General features: G+C 40.8%; 3 protein-coding genes across 4 annotated transcripts in view; 2 read left to right on the top strand and 1 right to left on the bottom strand.

Moving 5' to 3' along the window:
* The first annotated feature begins 1133 nt into the window (after nt 1–1133).
* Nucleotides 1134–19520, top strand: LOC147754170 (ciliary microtubule associated protein 1B-like). The gene is made up of 6 exons (XM_086975677.1): nt 1134–1157; nt 1421–1474; nt 1873–2000; nt 3845–3959; nt 17519–17652; nt 17985–19520. The coding sequence occupies exons 1-6, from the start codon at nt 1155–1157 to the stop codon at nt 17992–17994; spliced, it is 444 nt and encodes a 147-aa protein (XP_086831803.1). The 5' UTR covers nt 1134–1154; the 3' UTR covers nt 17995–19520.
* Nucleotides 4242–14574, top strand: LOC111254201 (uncharacterized). Of its 2 annotated transcripts, XM_086975633.1 has the most exons (13): nt 4242–4374; nt 4626–4858; nt 7569–7676; nt 7861–7971; nt 8291–8490; nt 8956–9092; nt 9417–9505; nt 10324–10517; nt 11015–11165; nt 11779–12144; nt 12446–12648; nt 13520–13787; nt 14230–14574. In XM_086975633.1, exons 2-12 carry the CDS (start codon nt 4744–4746, stop codon nt 13616–13618), a joined length of 1773 nt encoding a protein of 590 aa, XP_086831759.1. In that variant the 5' UTR covers nt 4242–4374; nt 4626–4743; the 3' UTR covers nt 13619–13787; nt 14230–14574. The 2 variants fall into 2 exon arrangements, with proteins under 2 accessions (XP_086831759.1, XP_086831760.1); XM_086975634.1 differs by lacking the exons at nt 4242–4374; nt 4626–4858 and adding an exon at nt 4865–6292.
* The window catches only part of LOC111254917 (unconventional myosin-IXb-like), a 35153-nt gene continuing 34805 nt past the window's right edge, over nt 19402–19749 (bottom strand). Inside the window, exon 37 of the mRNA XM_086975614.1 lies at nt 19402–19724. Coding sequence (XP_086831740.1) covers nt 19689–19724 — 36 coding nt within the window. The 3' untranslated portion in view covers nt 19402–19688. The remainder of the gene's footprint in view (nt 19725–19749) is intronic.

Raw genomic sequence — 19749 nt, 5'->3', positions numbered from 1 at the left:
GATTGGTACGCACGCCAAGCGACGAAGTTCCCACGCATCAGGCACGAATTAATTCTCTCCAAAACGATTAGTAACGATGAGAGGGTAAACCACTCCTAGAAGATGATGTATTTCTACGCAAAAACACTCAATAGATTATATTCAGCTCATTTACGTGTAGTATAATTGTTATGTGTCTTACCGATAAAGTCAACTTTGTGAGACGCACCGATTTGAATAGTTCTTGCTCATGCAAAATGGCCTGATTTAGAGGTGCTTCTGGAACCGTTCTGCGAGCGAAAAACGTTCAATCGTAAAACACCGAAACCGCTGCCCAGCCGAGTTAGCATGTAATTTATTGAACGTTGAATTGGATTAGAGAAAAAACCACGACTTAACCGTCAAGTGGTTATACCCTGTCAATTATTTTGAAATAGCAGCTTTAGATCCACCCTTGGCTTAGACCTTGGGGTCACTGGTTCCGCCGACATTTGTGACTAAATGAACAAATAGACACGGCTTTAACGGTAACTAGTCTTTCCTTGTGATTATATAACGTGTATGAATTGGGTGAGCTGCCCAAACGAGCCAACGTGTTGTATAGAATGGTCGAAACTTCTATCTGATCTTCAGGAGACGATATTCGCAGTGGCAGTCATTTTGCTGAAAAAATGGAGGGTGCTAAGTAAAAAAAACAGCTAGAAGTTACCGCTTGAGACGCGAATAGGTGATCCAATAATATATACCTCACGACATAGCCGGATTCATATATTTAATAGGATACCTACACTTTAGTTTATGGGCATGTAATACCTAGGTCAAATATTGATGCGGCTCCCTTAGAATGTTTGCGCTTAGGAACTAATCACGTTCAAGCATGTTGAGGCTCGTGTCACCACCGGGACCATCTGTACTAAACGCTAGTGACGACAACAAAGGAGCCTACCGATCGGCAAACAAAACGAAAATTAGATTAGGATTTATGTGGTAAATGTTGATAAACTATTCTACGCTCAGTCATCGGGAACGGCTGAAAGCAGTTGAACAGCGTCAGTGTATTACTATCAGTGTAAAACGCGAAACGTCCTTGACCGGTGCGAAGGAAAATGAAAGATTATGTTACACCTTAACTTGGTCCTGATCATTCTCGCTGAACCGTGATTAGTAACTTGACCATGGTGAACATTTTCGCCCAGTAATGTGCTAGATATCTTCTTAACAATCTCAATACATTCGAAGAACAGCAAACGTAATAATAGCAGCGTACTAATTCATGTAATACAAAAAACTACGCTCGTTGTTTTCAAGTTATTATCTTACCGTGTATCAGTAAACTGTGATAGAAAAATTTAAACTTTCGTCAATGGTACTAATCGATCGAAGGTACGATTCCGGATAGCATAATGCTGTACCTTTTTTTTTTTTCCGTATGATTTTGCAGAATCCCGATTGCGGCGGATATTATGTGACTCAGAGGCAGTGGACGCCCACCAAGGTATCAAGTTGAAACGATGCTTTTAACTTTACCCTGTAGCAGCTCGCAAGATTTGAACCAGAAAAGTTCTAAACGAATTGAATTTTCTGCAGTGATAAGGTTCAAATGGCGAGACGCACCCATCCTAGCTCCCCAAGCTCGACATGAAATAAATTGAAAATTTGCGTCAAATGTTCCCTATGGATGCCCTCGTATGTCACTTGACGATTGTCGAGTTGTACATGGTCGAATAGGTAGTTAATGCTAAGTGAGAATGCGTCATCAGAAAACCAACCGAATGTTGACTGGACAAAAACTTACCAGAAAAAAAAACTAACAAAAATTTAAATAGTCGGTTTTCTTATTGGTTGTTTAAGCTTTAACCTTTCTTGTTTTAACTTCGCTTTTATGTTCCACAGCCACGTGCACCAATTTCGGCAGATTTCCAAACGCCGGGACCTGGCTCGTTTAATATTCCTTCTACCATTGGAAAAAACGCCAATCAAGTAGTGAAAGGAAAAAGCCCCTCGTACACCTTCGGAGCGAAGTAAGTGCTTCTTTTATTTGTCCCTTTGTATTTAGACCCGGAGCAATATCGTAATTTTCGAGAATTAAGGGGGAGCAGTGGATGGATGTAGGCATATGTTTTAAAAACTCGTTAAGCTTACAGGTAAAGTAGAGGTAGGGGTTAGGTTGAAGAATAGTTATTCACGTATAAAGACGAAGTGTATAGATACATAGAAATGAAATTTATTGGAAAGCACTCATTCGTATACACTGATGGCATCACAACGTCAAACATTCACACTGGCGTAACTGATCAGAGATGGCCTCTAGGTAACGTTGTGCACAGCATGAAGTATTTAAATGCTGACAGGCGTCGTCGGGCTACATTTTCATACTGGGCATTATCCGTTCATCTACTATTTATTTTTGGCATTAGAAGAGAGCTAATTCTTTCTAAAACAAAGTAGCAAATCTACCGTCAATTTAAAAAGTGCATTGTTTTTGCAATTTTAGCGAAAGTCGGCTATTATGCAATGCCTTCACGCGGGACACGCCCCCCCCCCCCCTACCCCACCAACAGTCCGTCATTTCTAAAAGAAGACCCACAAACTTATTATGGCGGAAAACAGAGTGTGGTTTTCGCAATTTTGTATATATATATATATATATATATATTAATTTCCTACTGGGTCGTTCAAACAAACTTCAACGCGTCTTTGCAATATTTATACAATTTTGTTTGAATTTTTTCGGTCGTTTCAAGCACTCATATTTTGGGCTATTCGACCTGTTTCAAGCCTAAGACTTTTGTAAAGTACTTGAACGACACGAATATATATCTGCCAATCAAGCTTGAAATACACTTACTATTTAGTGAGCTATCAGCGGAGTAAAGAAAGAATATTTTGAAAATTTAGCTGCAGATCCTGAATCTAGGCTGTAGTCGCAATCAATGGCAGTTATATTAAGTATATGTAAAGTAAGTACGATATTGTTAGCAGGTTGCTTCTGCTCAAGTACAACCTTAGACACTGAGGGGAAAATGTCACTCTAGATGCTTTAGGTGTAATGGGTATATGCAAAAACTTCTCTGAAAACTGCAAAGTTAAATCCCATTATCCTATATAATCCTATTAAACTCCAACGTACATAACAGTTTATTGAACGAGTAATATCTGTATAAATTGAAGTGATTTTTGTCCTAAACAAAAAATGCACGCATACTTAATTATGTTCGTTATTATAATCTCATTTGTTACGGCAAAATAGTATAGTAAATTTCTAGCCTAAGGTATTATATAATTTTTAGCCGTGGAGTTCTTAAGACGATGAGATGCTCATGCTCGACGATCCCTCCGCAAATCGTACTAACGGAATATATATCATCTATGACATGGCGGCAGTTTAATGTCAAAATTTAAATTGACTTAATATATTACTGTCTCATATAACGCTCCAAATGAATGGCGCCTAAATTCAAAAAAGTCATTCGACCGCGTTCATTTGTTAGTGATGCCACCATGCCCACCGACTAGTTAGAGCGTAAACCTCTGCGTGTTTTTCAAACGAGATTGTCAATAACCTCTGTTGGGGACCATCGTTGTGAAATAATCACCACCAGGGGGCGCGACCTAGCGTTTTCCTACTAAGCCTAGCTTACATATCATCTAAATATAATGGTTCGATATTTCAGTAGCACGACTTCGCTTTCGATACGCACGCACATATTTATTATACATGCGCGACACTACAGCAAGGACAAAATTTAGTGTGCATATGCAATTTGGCTAACTCTAGTTTCATATGCTTAAATTTCATCGAATTTAAATCTTGGACATTACACATAGACGCATGATTTACGTGATTTCTATCTACGCAATACAGGATCGAAGAGAAAACGAGCAAGGTGGTTCCAGGACCCGGAAGTTACAACATCGCAGGTCTCTCAGAGAAGGGCAAGGATACCTGTGCGGCACCAACTATAGCAGCCAAACTCAAGGTACTTAGTAATTTTGTGCGCAAATAAACAAGGAATAAAAGCAGGCGAACTAAATATTGTATCAAGTTCAGTCAGTAAACGCTAGCCTTGAGGTATCAAGACTAAACTAGCACGTGAGTTACACTGGCCTTTTCTACCGCTCGTCGTCCGCTTGAATGCGTTTTTGGCCTGGAAACAAAAACGGCACAGATTGGTTTACCATTTATAATCACCGTCGAACAATTTTTTTGTAATAAGCCGATCTTTGTGATATTGGCCGACTCCTCTATCATATATAAATAGGAACCAGAGCCGTTCAAGACGCCAGCACCTGGTGCCTACAACCCTGATAAGTCCGACTGCGTGATTCATATCGCGGCCCCTCGCTACACGTTCGGTTCAAAGCTTAAAGAGCACGCCCCTGACGATATACCCGGTAGGTTTCAGAGAGCTTTTTCCGTAGCTAGTAAGCACAAGAAACAAATTACAGGGATACATTAGAATGATTCACTCGTATGGACTTTATGCGCACGACAGGTTGTGTTTGCGAGAACAGACTTCATGTTCTAGGAATTAAGAAGAACATAAGGTAAGCTATCACTGCCACTTTCAAAGTATTTAAACATAACTGAATCATGATTCGTACGTCCCATCTAAGGTGTGTTTTCGGCTTGTTTGCTTCGCAAGACTAAGACAAACTGTCGGCTTCCAATTTAAATCAAGGACGTTTGAGGGTTTAAAACGAAAAAGAGGAAAGAAAGACGAATTTTATACGAAAATATCTACAGGAGAATCGCAAATAGAAATGCCGCCAAGTTGCCCGCTCAACCCCGGACGCCGCAGCTTAACGCGAGAACGAAGCCGCGAACGAAGTACGAAGAGTCCTCAAAGCGCTCGCGTCATCTACGATTGTGATCCTGGTACTACTAAACAAAAAAATACTAAGTAAAGCTAAAACACCTTCACTGACTCTAGCACTTTTCTCATCTGATACGGCCGCTTTTTGCTGCTGACTTTTTTCAAGATGATTTAAATTGGGCATGGGAGTCTTTCTATGATTTTGATTGAAGCATTTTCCTACTGACCCTTTTAAATCTACAGTTTTCAAAGCGGAGCAGTTTATTGGCTTACTGAAGAAGAGTTCGATTTAATGTAGTGGCATTAGTTCAGGGGACCATTGTTCGGTAACAGAACCTCCGAGCATACATGTGGTTACACCTCCTATACTTTACCTGTCTTGCGGTATCTTCGCCTCACAAAGAACATAACTGATTACAATATTACTTTTAAAATTAGCCTAAATACCTGGTTATTCCACTATACGAACTGATAAGCAAACCTGTCAAACAATGTTAGCGTTGCTTGGCGGCGTCAGCTGCTTATATCTTATTTTTTTCAGCTTAGACGTTCAATTAGCGTTAGTGACAAGACCATTGTCCTGTACAAGCTGCGATCAATTCTTTTGTATAATAAGTTGTTTTTTTTTTTTTTGTTTTATGTTATCTCCTCATCACGTCACGTCTTTGTAGCGTTGTCCCTTGGTTTTCACTTTATTGCATTGGCAGCCTTTTTCTAGGCCTTTGTGGTACTACTCGTTTATTTAAATCGTCTTCGGCGTTGGCTTGTACGCCATCGAACTACAGCTAAGCGATGCTGCCAATAGCTGTCGGTGGATACTATGTATATATATATATAACTATATGTACCTATCGTCAGTCTGTTATTCAAAGACGATGGCACATTGTAGACGTTTGCTTTTCCTATTTAGTGTTGAAATGACGATATTTGCAAAGTTGCGCCGCTGGCCGGCACTTCCGGTCGCCGCTTGGACCGAGCTTGGACGGCCTTCGGCGCGAGGCCGAAACAAGCTCGGCCTTTTTGTCCTGTGAGGATTGCCGCTGCTGTAGTATTACGATAGTATTACGATTGCTCCTACGGCAGCCGTCAGCGTAGAGCAAGTAGCAGCGGCAGATCACGACATGTCTAATTTGAAGCTACGGAAAACACCAGTCTACCTGGTTGGATTGACCGACGCTCAGCAACTGCTGTACTGTATCGTCGCATACAATGCGTCATTGAAGGTCTCCCTTTTGCCTTTGACGTCCGGGGCCTTTTGTCTCGGCGTTTCAGCTGACACCGTTGTTACCATCAACGGGCAAAGCCACACGCATATACACAACCATTCTTTGCGCGCACCTGCACCCTTCTTTTTTGTTTTGTTTATCGTCATTAGCACCAATGCTATCACCACAGAGAGCAGTAGTTGCTCATACGAAGAACGCCAAACGGTGTAGAGCTTTTACTTCTGAACAGCTCAGCGTCACCAAGTACACCAACGTGAATCATGCACCCAGGTAAATGGCACGGCAAACATTTCCCTATCTTCATCATTCGCTTGTTCTTCTTAGTGTCTTCAGCTTCTATAACGTTCGCGTAAATGCATGCCGAATGATAGACTAATGATCGTTATTTTGCCAATTATACATAGTATTATTTAGCGCGCCGCTTTTTCATCTTATCATCGCATTAGCGTTACGTTGATTATCATCACAAGTTCGTGTTGAAGCCAGCCAGCCAGCCAGCCAGCCATACTGCAAACTCGTATTTCTGATACTTCTGTTTTCTGTAGAGGGTTATGTGACTTATCTGTATATCTATTCGTGTGTTATTACTAATGGTCATGCGACTTCGCCGGTGTTTCGAGCCTGATTTATGTGTAATGTGATTTATGTGGGCAATGCAGCTACTTCATTCGCCATTTAAGCTAGCTGAAATTGTTGGTTCTTCTTATCATCACTGTTTTCTCTAGTGTCCTTAGCAATCACGTAATACCGAACGACGAAATTCTAAAGGAATAATCGTCTTTCGATCAATCAATCAATCAATCGTTCCTTCAACACACGGTCGCATAGGCTAAGGCCGTTTTTGGCACTGACTCTCAATTGCAACTGGGATCTAGGCTTCAGAAGTGACGAGTGCGTTATTGTGAAATCGCTCGCCCCTTGTTGCAGCGAACCGCGTATGATAGCTTACTGTATAAAATGGTCGACCGACGGTGTGGAAGTTCAAACTTGAGTAAAAGTATATGTAGGGCGTTCGTAGTGAGACTAGTGTCCGGAAGCTTATTAAGATCGTATTAACTAGTTCTGACCGTACGTGCATAGTATGTGTAAAAATATATTATACGTACTAATAGGGTTCTCTGATTATGCGATCTTTCCTCCTGTATGTGTTAACACTGTTTATTCACGACTCCGGAAGCTATGCACATCTTTTATATTAATATGGTATTTTAGTTTCGAATGGATTTGAATGAAAAAATCTAACATATTGAGCTTGGGTACGTCTAGCTGTATATTCGCCTAATATATACGCTATGCATGCAGTCTCTACCTTACAAATAAAAGTCAACTAACGTCAGTGGACTTGTCTGGGTTTTAAGGCTGGGTTTATGGCTTATAGCAGGAATGTCAATGCACTAACATAACGTGTCGCGCCCTAAACACGCATAATAAACGCGTAACATATGCTTTTCACGTCATCACAAAAAAACGAGGCATTTTGGCGATTGGGCTTTTTGTCAGAGTCGTAATAGCTTTAGTGGGTCAAGCTAACGCGTATTCTTCGCAGGGCCAGGATACTACGAGCCAGAACGTGCGGACGCAGCTCGCTACTCGAGAACGCCAGGTTTCTCCATCCGAGGTCGGTCGCATAGCCCCCCTCCGAACGATTACCCAAGTAAGTGTCCACGTACCCAGCAACCTGTGCTTTTAGGAAGCCTGCACCAACCAACAAAAATTTTATGCTACACTAGTCCAAATGTTTTGCAGGTAACATGCAACCTTAGAAATTATGCATTGCTAAAGTCAATCATTGGTTGCATTCATAAAGTTATGTTCTATAATATATTAACGATTTGCAGGCCCAGCTGAGTACACACCAGAAAGAGCAGACCCACTGCGATACGCGAGTCCTCCTAGATATTCATTTGGATCAAGGCTTCGAGACCACGAGGGAAGCGAACCAGATCCAGGTGAGGCCTGAAAACCACTTTTCTAATGAAGTCATATGTCTCTATTTATAAATATATGCGCATTCTTATAACAGGTTCGTTTTCTGAGCATTTTTATGAACCTGTTTGCGAGCATTTACTATATTTGTTTCGAAGCGCAACCTTGTGCTCGATTCCCACCTTTCACAGACGTTTTCAATTCTGTTTAGGTCCCCATCACTTTAATGGCCTAATCAGGCACCAAGCAGAAGCTACCTTCTTAGTTTATAATTATCTTGAACGATATACGACATTATATCTAATAATAAAGTAACATCAAAGGATGAAAAAAATGTTTCAGCACCTAATTCGTACCGAATCGAGCGTGCAGACAATCTCCGTTTTCGAAGTCCACCTCGTTGGTCATTTCGTTGCTCGCGACCCATTCAACAATTGCCAGATACGCCTCCACCAAATTCGTATAGGGTAGAGAGTTGCGACAAACAGAGATACCCAAGTCCGCCGAAGCACTCGATTAGGGGTAATCGAAATTCCTTTCCGGTGAGTAAAACTAGCCCGGGTAGTACTCACTGCCTTCGTTAAGCACTGCTTCACGCGATCAGCTCTCGGCATATAACGAACTATGCTTATGCCCAGGCTCTCGTGTCACCGCTGCGTCGGACGCATAGCAATGAATTATATTCGTACGAGTATTATGGTTCTTCTAACAGATAAAACAGATGTTCGAATGCTACATTTCAATGTTCGTTTACTGTCTGGGTTGCTATAGAATACGGACTCCGTTGAACCTTTACGGGTTTGGTGCATCGAGAACAAGTAGATGTTAGCCTGGTGGTGACAGACAGATGATCACTATAGCGTATTTGTCGAGTAGCATTGTTTAAGTAGCGCGTTCAATAGCAGCGCCTAAAGATCTATCTAAAATAAGATACACTGATTTCTGCTCAACTGTTGTGTGTCTTGGGCATGTGTGCATACTGAAAAAGTGTTCGTATTTTCCGCCAGTCATTCGATAAGGAGCGAGAAGACGTCCCTGGTCCGGGGCATTACGAGCCAAGTTTTTACGGGACGATTCCTAGGGCAGTGAACCTCGCCAACAAGCTGGAACCACCAAACATCGGCCGTCAACAACAACACCTTCGGTAGTGCATGTCTATAATAAAAGAGATTATAGAAGCTGCATTCATTTCGACTATTTTTGTTTGACGAATATCTGTAAATATCTAATCAAAGGCTTGTATGTATGCTCCAACACGGCAGGTGAGGCTTTCTATGAAGGATCTTTCAACATATTTGCAAATTTTTTTTAGCAGAATTAGCCTTAATATCACCCGCTCTTTATCATTGTATTTTGAATTACCACTTTCGATGTCTCTTAGCTAGCGAGGTCAACAAATAATTCATACACGAGCTTATAACTTTGGCGGTTAATGATGGTCACTCTCATTTTTCATCTCTATATCAAGGTACCTGAAACGGGCCGATGCAGATTTACCACCTAAATTCAAGTTCATAGACGACCCCATTGACGAACCGGTTAAAAGAAAACGAAGCGGTAAGACATCGATCTTCATTCTCTACCAATGATAAATCGTATTTACTCATAGAATCACAGCTTTTGCTCAGTAATTCGGCGGTGCAACTGCTACAACTGAAACCAATGCTTACGGTAGGGCTTGATACTAAGAATATTTGAATCTTCTAAGTAAATCTTTTATTAACTTAATAAAAACGAGTGGCATAGTAAAACTTAGGTTTTACGAAAAATCGTTACCTGCCGCACCGTTACATGTGGCACGAAGCTGAAATATATGTAGAACACTAAATATATAAGGTTATATTTGGTGGTTATATGATGTTTAAAAGATACAACACCGGCGACAGTAAATCATGAATGAGCTTAGGTGTAAGTGGATTGGCTGGAGTGCCATGTTGATTGAAAGTACCTCTACATAGTGCAGATTTTTAAACCGCATCCAACTGCTCTAGATTGAAAACTGGACTGGTGCAATTAGTCTGTATGATGGTGGTTAAGTAAAGTTACTAGAACTGAATTTATCTCAGTTTCGACAGTTTTACAGACAACAAAGCTTCACTCTCAGTTGAGTGATACTAGCTTCTTAACATAACTAAATGGCTTCATCAATATCATCAACTTTTGTAAGTTATCATTATCTTGGGGTCTGTGCAGACGCTGTTTGATCATATTATGGAGACGCTTAAAAACGGTAATTACACGTAGTCGGGCACTGTTCTGCTGTTTGATTTGGAGGAAGCGAGAATCGTATAACCTGTGTCGTGTCGTATCATCCTCCAGAACATCATCGCGGACAGCTCTACAACAAGTCAGCCTGCAGAATTTGTGCTTTTCAGAACAAAAAAGGTCCTGGTTTCCCTCGTTTGCTTCCGTCCAGCTAAGGCAAACGAAGTTGAAGAAGACAACGGGACAGCATCATTCGCCCGAAAAGACGGCCGACAAAAACGAAAAAAGTATCAGCAGCAGCACCAACAACAACAAAGAAATAAGGGAAGAACAGGACAACGACCAGAATCCTCAAAGCCTAAAGGTGACTATAATTCGATTCTTGTTAAACGAGAATAACAATATGGGTGTTACAGGTTTTTAGAAGAATATTTTTGGTTCGCAAGAATGCAAGAAAAGTGAAGTCAGAGCTCCGAACACCAGAGGGAGCATTTTTATACAAGTTTTCCAATGAAGAACGTCACTAGGCGCATTCTTATAGCACATAGAGCCTAATAACATCGTTGCGAAGTTGTCATTACTGGATATTCACTCAGATTTGATGGGTCCACCGAAGACGCCAGTCGGAACACTGAAAGTAGCTGAGAGCTTTCCAGTGGAGCGTCTCTACTGTGAGGTTCGGCATGATCTTCATCGAATGAACCTCTCATATTAAAAGACGTCCAAAGAACCAAGCGACCTTGAGCACAGGGGCGGTGTGTCTCACGTCCTCTGTGTGGGGCGAAAGTTTCCATACAGAAAATCATATTCGAGTTGTACAGTGTGCCTTATCGTGAAATATTCGGTTTGACACGATTACAGGGTCGTGTGGGAACTCGATCCTCGTGGACGTCTCCACTCAAACAGCGACACTCGAAGAGCGGAACCAACTTCCCTTCCCAGGGCAAGACCCAGAACTTTTTCGAACCCCTTCCAAGTCAGTCATCTACCGCTGCACAGCCGTCGACCCTGAGTAGGTTTGTTTTCGAAACACCTCAACATGTCCTACAGTTTAGGTAAAAACTTGATTTTGAAGCTATGTTTACACCTACCTCCGAATACATTTGCATTGAAACTGAAATTCACGACCACGAAGTCGCTTTATACAACCTCTTGCGTACCAAGTTGTCTCTGTTGAGGTTATACATAGCCACGGCATGAAAGGGCCTTTCATCAAACTTCAACGTACGCAGTATTTACGATGATTAGCATGCATATAGAAGGTGCTCTGTCCTTACAAATTTCTATTATCTGTTGTGTAATATATATATATATATATATGTTGTTATATTTTATTATCTATAACTATGATTATTGAAGAAATAAGATCCGCACCCCTCAAGTATAGAATTTCATAATTTATTTACGAAGCCCTAGCGTGTACCTGAAACGCTTGGCTAAAAGAGTTCGAGAGATGTGTTTCTTTCTGGAAAAATTAAACCATTATTGAATAATCTATTGTTAGCTTCGAAAGGGCTTAATTAACTATTCTCAGTCATGGGTAATAATCAGGAGACGATTAATTCTACATGCCGAATAGTTTGTCACCTATTGTACTTTGTTGATTTCGTTTCCACCACCTGCAGCCTCTAGGCCGCTTTCGTGGGCGGAGCGGTCGCTAGTAGAAGGTCGAAGAGAGTCGCGGCCGCTTGAGCGAGATAGGGACTCGAAGGGCAAGAAGACAATCAGCAGCAGTAGTTATAATAACAAATGCGTATCGGCGAAGGGCGGAAAGACAAAAAGTTTACTTAAGCGAAGTCTCAGCTTCGGGGCTAGGGATAGAACGGATCGTCGTGAAGACGCAACAGCAGTAAGTGGGGGTCCAACTGCAACGTTTGGCCCTCGGCGAGGTCATTCGGTGGAATCCCTGAGAATGATGCCACCTTGTTTTGAGTCTTATTGCTTTCCGACGAAATCGTTCGCCCAGAAGACGGTTTATGCTTGCAGCGTTGGTTAGTATATTCGCCTAGAAGTGTACCGAACTTGTCTCCCTAAAAAACGAGCCTCATGGTCGGCGAGCCACAACCTTTGAAAAATAACAAGTAACAATAACCACTCCTTATTTACAAACTACTGGTAGATCGCTCTGACGGTTATCCTCGAGTTAGGTTATTCGACCCAGGATAATAGTGAATCGTGAATAATAAATATCGAAATTTACCTAATGACTGAACAGATTAGATAATAAGTAGTAGCTAAATAGTTCAAGCAACTATGTAATATTTGCATTTTGATACGCCGGACACTGCGTAGGCGGTGATTTTGAACGATGGCCAAGTCTTCGCCGGATGCGAGACACTACCCCAGCACCAGGCGAATATTATATTGAACGTGCAGACCCTCTCGTACGACCTGTATCGCCTGCTTATTCGTTTGGTGGGAGACCAGCAGAGCGACGTCCTCGAACGGTTCATCCAGCTCCGTGTGACTATCTACCAGATCGGGCTGATCACATGGTATCCTCTAACGAAATTAAGCACTTGATTAACTGAAATAACAAATTTACACCTTATCTGGGATCAGTCAGGGTCAGGTGCTATGGCTAGAACAGTCTGTTAGAAAATAATGCCGAAAGCAACCGGGGGAAATTGGGAGGCCGGAACACTTACTGAGAAAAGGCGAGGAAGCGGGCGGGGGGCAAGCTGGAACCTAGCTTTAACAATAGTGAAAAAAAAAACAGGCTTAGGTTAAAGTAGGGATGAGAGAGGTAAGTAGATTAGGAATTATATATATGACGTGCTGAATACTAATATCTTTATGCCATGCCCTAGGCACAGACAGACGTGATACGCCGATGCGTGCTTTTAGCTAGTTGATCCCAATTAGCGTCGAAGATTTCGAGCCCGAAAGATGCAACAGGGCAGCGACATGAAACGAGTATAGCGTTGATTCATAGATAACACGATATAATATCTGCGTGGAGTTGAATAGAATGAATCGTTTTATTCACGTTTGGTCCATCTTCAAGCTCCATTTTATGTGACAAGTGTAAGCACGCGTGCTTGACCATAGGGTCTTCACGATATCTGCTTTTTTGTATTTTACTGCCTAGATTTGACGAAAGAGCCCTGCGTAGCGCAACTCGCCAGTCCGATGTACGTAGTAGACCTCTTTTCGTCCCCCCACGCAATATACATGTCGAAATTTTAGATGTGACACAAAACCAAAATAGTTAGCGTACGATTTATGACATAACCCGAAGTCAGCTCACTCTAGTATTTCATAGATTCGACTGATTTTCCCTAATTCATCTTAGAAAGTATACATGACATATATGCATGTGTCTTAACCATTGCAATTGTAATTTGATGGATATTTTGCCCGCAGGTTTTCACGAGTGCTCCATCATTTTCCTTCCGCTCAAAGACAGCTGATCCGGAAGTGATCTTCAATGAGCGCTTTTTCAACGCGCCATTTTCTCCGTAGCCATCTTATCTTAAGTAAAGGAACTTCACATGAACGACATTAACCCTACGCTTTGACTCAGCTGTTATCCGCCCACGGCCCTCTAAGACATGACTTTTTCTTAATTTATTTGACACCACTCTACTATGCACCAGCGTTACGGCAATGCGTGTAAAATGGCCTTTTCTAAGTAAGTATTTAGTATTTTTATGTATACTTACTTCTAAATTGTATTTTTATAGACGCTAGAGGCTAACGTTAGATGTGGAAAGAGAGATGCGCCTCTGATAATAGGTCCCCGTCTGCGAAGCCGTAGTCTGCTGGTTCGAATCCGGCAACGGGACGTACGTACCCGCCAGGCCTTACGCCCAATCACTCGATACTAATATGAAACAGGATTTCCTGCGTTACCACGCGCCTACTTGTTCTATTTTCTAATATCATGAACCACTATAATTACTGCACAGTGATTTTTTTTCTTAATCTTAGTCACCCTCTGAACTAGCTTATTGTAAGAGTGTAATTAGATAATGGTTAGGTTTTTGTAAGTAACAAAACATAATCATATTTTCCTGCCGTCTTAATAAGCTAGCGTTCCATAAATATGAATGGCAATGCCCCTTTTGCTCCAGATTTGTTGGACAAGATGCGGCGCCCCAGGACCATTTATATCGTCGCAACAACGTCGACGCCGCGGTGAACCGCTATGGGAATGCACGTTAAAACTGGCTTCATCTGGATGACCTCGCCATCCATTAGGATACTTTTGGATACCGAAAAATATAGAACCGACGATACCGTGGCAGTAATAATCTGTTATACGACAGTACCACTCTACTTGCTGCGAGTCGTTTTATCAGATTTTAGAAAACAGTAAATTATCCATAACAGTTTTGTATGCGATCTTGTGGTTCGCACACCACCCAAATATCTATTCGAATCTTAAAATATATCGAGAATAAAGGTCAACAAAACTATCGGTGTTCGTTTGCTTTATATATTGTCCGCGGTGTGAAGACTATTTGACAAAGGCAGTATATTAACGCGGTTTTACGTTACAGAGGGCGTCATCTTTAGTACCGATTTTATCATCATCTTACTTAGCAGGCGGCCACCGGGTCCTCCTTTCCCACTTTATATCTTTAGAATAATAATATGCTTGAATGAGTGCTACATAAGTTTCGTTCAGGCAAAATAATGTGCGTACGTTTACCCGGAATCGGTTATACTAATGTACATATCAGCAAGCGGTCAAGGTGCGTTTCTGTAAACGCGTGTAGTAACGAGATGACCCTTTCCAAAAAATCGCATCATTTCTCTCCTCGCAAAATACACATTATAGCATTGACTGTTTTCGAATATCCACTGCCCATTTCAATATGCCAACATGAGCATTAAGGGATTCGATGTTTCGAACAAAAAAAAATGGAGCAATCTTGCAGAGTCCCGTACTCATGTATAATGGGAGTATAGAGGACACAACTTCACTGTCTCATCACTGTGATCCTTTATGGAAAATCACTATAAGCTAGAAAGCGCTACAACCCTTTAACGGATGGACCGACAATCATTTTTTCTGCTGCTTTGAGTAAATAATTTGCACTCGAACTTGAGACCTTTTGTAAAAGTGGCTATTAGAAGGTTACGTTACCCTAGGAATATTTCTCCTAAAGTGATCTAGTTTATATCGCAGGGCTGTATTGGAACAAGACAAAAGCGGAATAGAAGTGTCTGCACTGAGCTTGTTGGTGACCAGCATGTAGAAGTGTACGTTTCTCTAACTAGATCATTATGTACGTATCATCGTCATAGGAAAACCTTTGCGTGCATGGGAAAAGCGTTTGGTCCCTTATGGGGCAATTGCTGACAGCGCCTGGTCGTCAGGCGCCGGAAAACTCTACTGCCTGCGACGGCGCAGCCCTGTGTTCAAATAAAAAGTGACTGTTCCAAGTACAACGGCGTGCCGGGCAAAAAGCGCCATATAATCAAAAACAACAATAAGCTTGAAGATCATGAATTATCTTGTGATGCCACACCGACAAAGGTTTACCCATCCCAAAATCAGGGGAAAAATGGCGTTATATCTTGCTCTTCGCTCAACTTCGGCAACATTTTTAACTGTAAATCAAATAAGATTGAGGAGGTTGCTTATCCGATCGGTTATTGCCGTTACAAAGTATCCAGCGATAATCAGAACTGTGACAAATTGGCTTACATTAATAAGTTTTTGGCATACACAAAATGTTATGCTTTAAGTTTCATATTCACGCGCCAAATGTAAAGGCTTTGGCAAAATCATGCCGTGTTGGATCTTAACGAAGGTTCTGTCCGGGCTCACAAGACAATTTAACGTAACTTTAACTAAATTCAGAAAGAATAGGTAATTCTTTCTGAATTTGGCTTTTCTTCAGAAGGGCTTCCTTTTGTAATCACTCACAAGACCTGGATACTGAAAATATCCTTGAGTTATTGCATTATTATCGGCGTGGTTTTGAAGAACCCGAGAAAACCTATGCCGACGATCGTAAGTAGGTTTACAATAACCTCCATATTTACTATGGACTATCCAACATAGAGTCTCTTCATCTATTCACACTCGCTTTTGGACTTTTTCGAGTAACTTATTTTCTTCGTGGTGTTATTTCTGGACGAGAGATACGGACCTATTTTTTTGCTATCTTGTGATTTCTCTGATGATTTTCAACTCTGTAATACCAACGTGGTGGTGGCGGCGGCGGAGATGACGACGCTGTGTTGTAACATCCGTCTTTTTTTAGCAGACGGATTACATTTTACGGAACAGTTTTTAGTCCAAAGTAAATATTTACTAAAAATAGTATTTACTTTGGACTAGAAACTACATTACTGTACTGTTGATATATTTTTTTGCTTCCAATTATTATTAATAACAATTCCTACCCGATTAACGATTGTGATTTACCTTTGCTTTAAGTTGAGAGTTGAAAGGACCTTACTCATTCTACAATGCTGGCTTTCGCATCTCGTTACGACATGCCTCAAGGCGTAATGTGCATACTATTTCTTACGTTACGGTTCAGAAGGAGCCTATATCTTACCCACTCAACGGCTTTTTATGCAAAAACACTTATTATCAATGGCTATCACTGAAAACATTAAGCTCTGCAGTTGTACGTGTATACATACACACACACACACGATAATCTCTTTTTATTTCTTCATTCTAAAGAATCAATAGATGCGGTTCCAGCGCCGAGAAAAACACATATGTAAATTACTAATTTTAATAGGCTATATTCGTTCGTTGAGTAAAGTTAAAAATAAAAACCGTGGAGTTCGGCCGATGTATCTTAGATTCAATTCGATGTTTTGACACTCATCTATATTTTCCTTCAATTTGCTCGTTATTTCTAATCGTTTTTTGTTCGTCCGACGCCTGGCGTGTGTCGTTATCAGACACTTCACAACTATCGTCTGGGCTGATAGATATAGTCCCCATTTGAAATCGCGTTCTTTGACAGACAACAATGTAAATGGCACCAGATGTCCGTTTAAGTTGTAACAGGACAATAGTCCTCTTTTTGAGGCCACATATTACTGACGACTTTTTGCTTCACTTGCACCCTTCGGCATAAACGATTCAGAGTTTCGCGTGTACGTACATCGTAGCTGGCAGGTCCTCCGCCTAGGAACACACTTCGGTATAACAGGCCGAAGGTCACAAACACTCGTTCTGGATAACTATATTGTCTCGAGTTTAAAATCCAATTTGTGTAAAACTACGGAAGACACTAGGTTCGTCCCTCCTAGAGTGATGTGTCTTACCAAATGGTGGCAGCTATACACAACGAAAATAGTAGATTCATGTACCACAATCACGTTTGTTTTCCTCCTCTTCAGTAGCGTTTTAATATTAATATTTTTTCTTGCAATACATTACAGCGCCAGGTAAATATAACCCTCCACCGGCAGACGCCTACAAGAAAAAGAGTCCTTCGTACAGCCTTAGTTATAGGACGACGATTCCGACAGATCATACAGCTAAACCTGGACCAGGACAATACACTCCTGAAAGGGTACGTACGAAATGATTCTAATCTTTTGAGCGGACAATATTTGAAAAATTAGCAATTTATTACCTTAATTTTGTCTAAAAGTGGCTAATAATAATAATAATAAACTATTATAATGTATATATATATATATACACACATTATGATAGTTTAAATAATGTCATAGTCCGTATTTCCTTCTATATATGTGGTCTTCTGCATAACAGTCTAGATAAAAATCGTGACATGTTGGATATCTAACTAATGTGTTTGTCTGGAGTAAGCCTGTTTACTGATTATTCTATGTTCCTGTAACATTTTTTAATTGAACTTTATATATTTAAATTCAATTGTAGGTGTTCGTGAACAAATTGTCTGCACCACGTTTCAGTTTTGGTATTCGCCACAGCCCGTGCGCTGAAACCAAATAGGATCTACTTACTTATTAAGGTGCACGAAGGCAGAAAAATACAGGAACAGGAATACCCAACGTTTGCGATACAACGGAAGGCATGTAAAATGGAGAGGACTACCGCGTACTGGTTATGGATTCTGGACAACAGATGACAACGCCGCGTGCGTACACCCTTAAGTGCCTCTCTACCCAGGATTCTGTTATAAATTGTGGGTGTCCATCTCTAGAACACGGAAGCTTATTTTACGTCATATACGTAAAAACAATTTATTCGTTTAATGGCCTGAAATTATCGACGTAGCAGTTGTCTATTAGAATAGAAGAAACCCTTGAAGCTGTCTAGACTTATATCGGCCTTGATTTTGTTAAAACGGACTATTTCGTATTGATACCGCTAAAAGGTAGATAAGATTCCGGCACCCGTACTGCAAACAAATGACGAATTTCTTTATATACTCAATTGAATCGATGGTTGGCACATACTATGCATTTCGAATGTGACACACCCCGTAACGCAAGCGTGAATTCAATACGACCCGTAGCAACCGATCGACACAATTGTATGTATCTAATTAAGACATTTTCACGCATTATATGACGGATTTCGGGGGCCGTCTACCGGGGCCCATAATAAACATGGCTTTTAAAGTACAACGGCAGCGTCGGCACGACGCTGATTTTGTAGGCAGTTACGTAGTCGGATACGCTACTGATTCAGCACATAAAAGTGGGTATTTCGACAAATTCAGCAAAACAGCGTAAAGTAGATTTATGAAACAGATGGCTACTGACGCCAATGGAATATTATTCATCTTCTTTAGTACGAGTTTCCAATTTGGCGTATCTGTACATTTACTCAGCTCATATAAATTACAGTTCGGTAATATGTAACGTGAATACTATTAAATACTGTTCGGCTATCCAGTTTTCTAGAGAACATCGTTTCAGGGAGTTTTTAAATTGAAAGCTATTGTATTTGGACGTGTTGTGTCTGCGATCATGCTAACGTTACATTTTCATTTACATACTAGAAAGGAAAAAAAAGATGATATTATATATCGAGTCACGGAATGGTAGACATCTTGGCAAAAAAAAATATCGTCTCAACACACGCTGTCACTGGGCAACACACGGTATCGTGTAGGACAACCAGTAACATCGTGTTATGGGAATTATAAACATATACACGTACGGATGTTATAATCTTAGCACGCGACCAGCATCAATTGATTTGATCAACTGTTAAGATTAAAGCTCAAATAGAGTTACAAAGTGCGGAATCATAACTTGAGGTCTAGAAACTTGAACAACTTTAATCGCGCTATATCTCTTCAAATTTTGATCGTAGTAATGCTATATTGTTAAAAAAAAAAAAAAAAAAAACAAGATTTTCAATTTGCATCTATACATCTTTAATGAATGAAAAAAATTAACTCTCAGAGTTCGCCTGAAATAAAGTACCAGCTAGCTTATACAATGGTCTCTTTTTCATTTTGACAGGACCCTCTGCAGTAGAGCGGGACCCTGCTGGAGTCAAAACGTAAATAATTACTATTTATATTGCGTTATAGTCGAGAAGGCAATAACAAGTACGTCCTGTTACAATCCAGTCCAGATCTACCGGCAGCATATTCCGTACGTTTACTTAGCGGGATGTCGCTCGTTTCCATTTGCCTATATCCTTAATGACAGCAAATACAAAATCA

Source organism: Varroa destructor, unplaced genomic scaffold (assembly GCF_002443255.2).
Source record: "Varroa destructor unplaced genomic scaffold, Vdes_3.0 BEIS01000007.1, whole genome shotgun sequence".
NCBI lineage: Eukaryota > Metazoa > Arthropoda > Arachnida > Mesostigmata > Varroidae > Varroa > Varroa destructor.
This window is presented reverse-complemented; position numbering and strand designations above follow the sequence as displayed.

Bases quoted from the DNA above. Each gene is read 5' to 3' on its own strand.
- LOC147754170 (XM_086975677.1), top strand. The intron at 2,001-3,844 runs GTAAGTGCTTCT...TACGCAATACAG, and splicing joins TCGTACACCTTCGGAGCGAA to GATCGAAGAGAAAACGAGCA. The intron at 3,960-17,518 runs GTACTTAGTAAT...AATACATTACAG, and splicing joins CTATAGCAGCCAAACTCAAG to CGCCAGGTAAATATAACCCT.
- LOC111254201 (XM_086975633.1), top strand. From the start codon at position 4,744: ATGCCGCCAAGTTGCCCGCTCAACCCCGGACGCCGCAGCTTAACGCGA. The intron at 11,166-11,778 runs GTAGGTTTGTTT...CACCACCTGCAG, and splicing joins TGCACAGCCGTCGACCCTGA to CCTCTAGGCCGCTTTCGTGG. The intron at 12,649-13,519 runs GTATCCTCTAAC...TTTTGCCCGCAG, and splicing joins CAGATCGGGCTGATCACATG to GTTTTCACGAGTGCTCCATC.